The sequence below is a fragment of the Limulus polyphemus genome, unplaced genomic scaffold (genome assembly GCF_000517525.1).
Source record: "Limulus polyphemus unplaced genomic scaffold, Limulus_polyphemus-2.1.2 Scaffold2307, whole genome shotgun sequence".
Taxonomy (NCBI): domain Eukaryota; kingdom Metazoa; phylum Arthropoda; class Merostomata; order Xiphosura; family Limulidae; genus Limulus; species Limulus polyphemus.
The window spans coordinates 36,653-43,431 of record NW_013667917.1 but is presented as its reverse complement, the minus strand read 5'-3'; the positions used below and the strand labels follow the sequence as shown (position 1 = coordinate 43,431).

Genomic DNA, 6,779 nt, shown 5'->3' with positions numbered 1-6,779 from the left:
CACCCACCGCCAACTCTTGGGCTACTCTTTTACCAACGAATAGTGGGATTGACCGTCATATTACTGCTGAAATGGCGAGCATGTTTGGCGGGACGGGGATTCGAACCCGCGACCCTCAGATTACGAGTCGAGCCAGAAACATTGTCGAAAACAAGTTTACAGAAAAATGGCAAGGAAATAATATGTTCACGTGGTATGTCCATATATGGACCTCATTTATCGTATAAATTCAAAACTTATGTTTCTAGGCTAGATTTCAATATGTTTTCTTTAAGAATACAGTCACAGGTGAAACTTAGTTGTATGGACGGCTATTGCCTGTTGTAGAAACACAAGTGTAGAGGACGACGTTTCGCAAGTCTTTCGTCTTCGGCTCAATGTGTGATATCCAATCGTCGTAGGTATTTGGGTTTAATAACCCAGGGGTGGTCAGAAATTAGAGTTATTTTTCTTCGCCCCAAAGTCAGTGTGTCAAATCAAATCAAAACAGTGGCGGGAATTTTGGTATAAAAAATACACCGAGGTGAAACCTAGAGGGATTACCAGGGGTGCTCAGAAGCTCCTGCTTCTCTTCGCCCCACATGTGATGGTGGTGTGGGCTGTATATGAGTTGAGCTTGATGTTATGTTGACATGATATGTTTGAGAGTGCCTGAACAAGCAGTCGGGGGGGGGGGGATCATGAAGAGTTAAGAGAAAGACAAAAAGAAGGGGAAATCGAGACTTGACAATTCGAACGGCCCCCTGTGGGACAGAGGGCCCTTCAGGGCGGCTGGGATCTATAAATTCAATGCCGGAGAAATTTGCTGTGGGGGAAAACGAGAGTGCCCTGAGAAAACCCACTTTCACGAACCGGGCGTCGAAAAAGAAAACCAGTGCGTTTTGTTCCTGGCAGTTTATTATTTTACAATAATAAATCATCGGGCGTTGTCGGTCTTATGTTATGATTGGTTGGTTTACCCCTGTTTCTGATTAGTGGAGAGACTTCCTATAACTTGAACCAATGGTAGCCACAGGCTACTCACCTCTAATCCGGAAGGTTTAATTGTGTTCATATAAAATGATTCTTTAATTTTGTCTTCCAAAATGTGTCTATGTCGATGATTCTAGTTGTTTTTTTTCAGTTTATTTTGTGTCTAGTTAACATGGCGTGTTCTGCAATGGTTGAATTTTGTGTTTTCATGAGTTTTGTACTGTCTTTATGTTCTTTTATTCTTGTCGCGAGTCTTCTTCCCGTTTCTCTAATGTGTGTGTTTTGTTGCTTGAACACGGAATTTCATAAATGATGTTTTTGTGTTTCTCATTAATAGATTTCTGTTTGTTTTTCACCAGAATGGATCTTAATGTATTGTAGGATTTCCAACAGACTTCTATGTTGAATTTTTTGGCTATGTGTTTGAGTTTTTCACTGAAATTTTGCAGGTAGGGGGGTAAATGGTAGAAGTTGTGTTTTTTTTTATCTTTTCTTTCTGTTGTGGTCTTCTTTAGGGAGTTTTTGATGAAGGAGGAGGTGTGACCATTCTGTTTAAAGCACTCTACAACACCATATATACACAGACCTGTAGACGAAAGGCGAAAGACTTTCGAAACGTCGTCCTCTACACTCGTGTTTCTACAACAGGCAGTTGCTGACCATTTGAAACTTAGATTCATCATGAATACTCTGCCTAAACAATTTATATAAAAGAAAACCACTGGCTGTACAACGTGACTACATAAAAACTGGCTGATAAATAATCAAACTGAATCATTGTCATTTTACGACAGTTTGCAGGCGCAGAAACGGGGGCAAATTCTTAGTGAAACTGTAGCCCCCCCCCAAAAAAAAATGTAAAATGAAAAGTAACATGGGTCGTAGACACATGATAATGGTTCCGAATATAAACCAAAAGCTTCATTAATGACCACCAGGGTCAAGTATTTTATGAGTAATCATGCGAATCAAATGTCTTATGATTCAACCAGAACTTGAGACGGTGTATTACAATAACACCAGGATCTCGGGAAAAGTTTTGTAAACAATTTTTCCATCTATCAAAAAAGAACGACATGGTATTTCCTCCTGTTCTTTTCATTTTTGGGGTTGTCGAACACTTCATAAGACAGACCAGTAAAATTTACAAGACAGTTGAGGAAATACTGGATGTGGTATCCTGGAGGTGGAAGACCATACATGGTCTGGTTGACTCATAGATATGTTGTTAATACTACCGAGTATGAGTAATGGCGTATAATAAGGTCACAGAAGGGCCAAGACATCAAAGGAAAATCTTTATGAGCCATGACATCAAAAAAAAAATATTTTGCTATGGTATATAATAAATTTGCAAAAGGACCATGACATCAAAGGAAAATCTTTATGGGCCATGACATAAAAAGACAATATTTTGCTATGGTATATAATAAATTCGCAAAAGGGTCATGACATCAATGGAAAATCTTTATGAGCCATGACATCAATGGAAAATATTTTGCTATGGTATATAATAAATTCGCAAAAGGACCATGACATCAAAGGAAAATCTTTATGGGCCAAGACATCAAAAGAAAATCTTTTGTTGTGGTATATAATAAATTTGCAGAAGGGCCATGACATCAGTGGAAAATCTTTATGAGCCATGACATCAATGGAAAATCGTTTGCTATGGTATATAATAAATTCGCAGAAGGGCCATGACATCAAAGGAAAATATTTTGCTATGGTATATAATAAATTCGCAAAAGGGCCATGACATCAATGGAAACTTTTTATGAGCCATGACATCAATGGAAAATCTTTATGGGACATGACATCAAAGGAAAATCTTTTGTTATGGTATATGATAAATTCCCAGAAGGGCCATGACATCAAAGGAAAATCTTTATGGGCCATGACATCAAAAGAAAATATTTTGCTATGGTATATAATAAATTTGTAAAAGGGCCATGACATCAAAGGAAAATCTTTTGCTATGGTATATAATAAATTCGCAAAAGGACCATGACATCAATGGAAAATATTTTGCTATGGTATATAATAAATTTGCAAAAGGGCCATGACATCAAAGGAAAATCTTTATGAGCCATGACATCAATGGAAAATCGTTTGTTATGGTCTATAATAAAGTACAAAAAAAATCTTGTTTGATGAACAAGGTTAAAGAAAGGTGTTTGTACTCGTTAATTTAAATCTACTGCCATCAAACCTTTACATATAATCAGTTTAACTTCGTAATTTTAAGACTATTTGGAGTAACGCTTAACGGTTGTATAATATAACTTTTCAAATAAAACAAGTCCTCATTAAACACTAATACGCTATAAAAAAGACGACAAACAAATAAAACTACAACAGTGCTAGGAAACAGCGTATTCGAATATAAATTTCTTACATTGTTGCTCAGACAAACAAATAAAATCTTCCCTAAACTACTATAACAATGCTACGAAACAGCGTATTCGAATATACATTTCTTACATTATTGCTGAGACAAACAAATAAAATCTCTCCTAAACTACTACAACAGTGCTAGGAAACAGCGTATTCGAATATAAATTTCTTACATTGTTGCTGAATGTGATTTCAGGGAGGAGAAGCTTATCTGGCGATGATGTTTGTTTGTTGTTTTTTCTTCTATTAATAACAACGCTTGAAACACTGCCAGATAATCAGAGCATTTGAAAGACGTTCAAATGCTGTAATTTTAAGTTAATTGCACTTTTTTTTTAAAGATAATGCGAAAAACATTTCGAGAAGGAAAAGACGAAACTCCTCTCAGTGTAGTCTCCAGCTGGTAGTAACATAACAACATTTAACCGATACATAAAGATGAAGACTTTTTCCATATCACGAGAGGGCGAGCAACAGAAGAATACGAATATATAAGGTAATTTCAACGTCGTGGTGATGAGCGGAATGGTTTTTATGCTCTGTAAGGTTTACTGGTGATAAAAGTTTTATGGAAGTCACATAATCATTCTTTTTTTTTTATTCCCAGCCGAGATCCACATTCGACCCTTTACGACAACTAAATTACTCTGATGATCCTCGTGCACTTTACACGCTGGTAAGTACTGCACGTGCACTATATATTTATGTTTGTGTGTGTGTGCTTAGCTGCTGGAATTACTCCTTTTGACAACAAGTAATGACACACGTCGGGGGGTCTCTAAGGAACTTGCCAAGAGATTTTTAGATGCAATTAGAAATATCCTTCAATTACTGTTCGTCAGGTAAGCCCAGATGGCGCTTTGTAGGTGGCTGAAGTGGTGTTTTGTTGATTTTAGCTTTATTAGATATTAACTATGGACTGGTCCTAATAAACACGCCCACTGATGTTGTGACTGATATTACACAATTCGGATTATATTTTACTTTAAGTCAGAATACTAGTGATATCATCAGGCTCGGGTCAAACGATACGTGACACACACATCTGACCATGAACTTTAAAATCAGGTCAAATGATACGTGACACACATCTGACCATGAACTTTAAAATCAGGTCAAATGATACGTGACACACACATCTGACCATGAACTTTAAAATCAGGTCAAATGATACGTGACACACATCTGACCATGAACTTTAAAATCAGGTAAAATGATACGTGACACACATCTGACCACGAACTTTAAAATCAGCGTTATCGAAACCAGATGTTTAGCGTTATAAGCCCACTAACTTGCTGCTGAGCCAGAGGGGGCTTTACTCAGTCTAATAATAAAGACAAATTTGACGAAGTGTCCACATTTAGTGGTAGGTGTGGTGTATTCCCTATTCTTAGTGATTGGAAGTTTATTGATTATCAGTCGACTGGTAGGTGCTGTATACTTGCTGGCGCGGGTTTACTCTGTGGTAGAGCTCTGAATTTAACTCTCTAGGCATGGGTTGGTTGTCTAGCGAAGTTCTAGATTTCGGAGCTGATTTCGAATCCGTTCGTTACCACAAAATATTTTCAGCACTTTAAGGTGTGGGTGCGTTATAAGCATGACAGTGAATACTTTAACGTGGATGCTAGCTTGGTACTCACTGACTGCCTTTTCTCGGGTCAGTAGTTCAACATGAGGGACGACAGCTATGTCATAAATATATATACCGCTATGCTAGGGACGTAGAAGAAACAGGTAAATATTTAAGTCATCCTGGTCTGTCTGAGGAAAAGGAACGGTTATAGAGAGAGAGGGATATCAAATTTTGTAGCATAAAATAATTGAAGTTTCTGACTAGTTTATTTCTAGTAAATGACAATATCGTCCCTGATTCTTAAAGTTCCTGACTAGTTTATTTCTAGTAAATGACAATATCGTCCCTCATTCTTAAAGTTTCTGCCTAGTTTATTTCTAGTAAAAAATAATATCGTCCCTGATTTTTAAAGTTTCTGACTAGTTTATTTCTAGTAAATGACAATATCGTCCATGACATTCTTGGAGTTTCTGACTAGTATATTTCTTGCAAATGACAATTAAGTACACAATGTTGAGATAGATAGATAAGTACGTATTCTAAGACCTCATGATAGAAAGTAAACAGGAATGTATAACAATATGTCAACCACATTATATCTGTTATATCCAGTGTCAATAGGTAAAGAGTTGCAAGTTTGAAAGCAATCGTCGTGAAATTGAAGAAATGGAGCAACTGATGCCATCTAGTGACACTTTTAGAACTCATTGTTTAGCTAATAAAATTAAGTATTGCCAAATAAGTTCTGATTATTGAAAAAAAAAGAACGAATTTCAGACTCACAAGATACAAAGAAGAAGAAAGATCAATCTTTCGAAAGCGCTCGGGTTATAGGGTTTTTATCATTTTGCATTTTATTTCATATGATCACACATATGATATGATTTTTCAATAAAAAAAAAAATTAAACCACCATTTGGATACAGCGACACCTAGAATGTTTAAACAATATGCGCATTGTTTGTTTTAGCACAATGGGTTATGTGCTCCAAGTCCGCCGCGGGGAATCGAATCCTAGATTTTAGCGTTGTAAGTCTGTAACCATGTCGATAACTCATTAGAGGAGATGCAAAATGTCGCGTAGAGTTAAAATAAATTCAGTCGTGATATTGTATTAGGTCGTCAAGAAATTAATGTCGTTTTTTTTTAGATGAAAAAACCCGAACAACTTGTATATCAAAACAAAACATTTATTAACTGAAATAGTCTCCATTCTTATCGATGATGCTTTTCCATCTTACAATCAGGTTGTTAATGCCTTGATTAGAGAAACAACTTGGCTTTGAAGCAAAAAAACATGTCGATGTCCTCTTTAACACCTTCCACATTTGCATACGTTTTCCCATTAATATGGTGATGCAGCAAACGAAAAAGATGGTAATCTGATGGTGCCATATCTGGACAATATGGTGGGTGGGGGAGAACTTCCCAACCCAACTCCATAATCTTGTGTTGCGTCAAACGTACCACATGTGGACGTACATTGTCGTGAAGAAGAAGAACACCTTTCCGATTGACGAGTTAAGGGCGTTTCTGATGAAGGGCTTGATTTAAACGTTCCAGTTGCTGACTATAGATCTCTGCATTGACAGTTCGCTGTGGATTGAGGAGTTCGAAATGAATTACTCCCACCAAATGCAAAGCATCACTTTCTGCGGATGGAGTCCATGTTTTGCGGTCGGAATTGGTTTTTGTCTAGGACTTAGCCATTGTTTTTCGCTTTTAATATCCGCATAGAGAATCTATTTTTCATCACCGGTGACAATTCTGTCCAAAATGTTTCGCATGCATTACGCGCCAGAAGAGATGAAGCAACGTTCACACGTTGGAAACG

The 6,779-nt window shown here is 37.0% G+C and overlaps 1 protein-coding gene across 5 annotated transcripts in view; it reads left to right on the top strand.

Annotated features, from left to right (window-relative positions):
* LOC106466577 (homeobox protein extradenticle-like) overlaps positions 1 to 6,779 on the top strand; it is a 114,762-nt gene that overhangs the window by 106,434 nt on the left and 1,549 nt on the right. For 3 of the 5 annotated variants that reach the window (XM_022394605.1, XM_022394606.1, XM_022394608.1), the window contains one exon: positions 3,977 to 4,045. In XM_022394605.1, coding sequence (XP_022250313.1) covers positions 3,977 to 4,045 — 69 coding nt within the window. Of the gene's footprint in view, positions 1 to 3,976; positions 4,046 to 5,557; positions 5,650 to 6,779 lie in introns of those variants that run through there. The other 2 variants (XM_022394607.1, XM_022394609.1) reach the window with 1 other exon arrangement.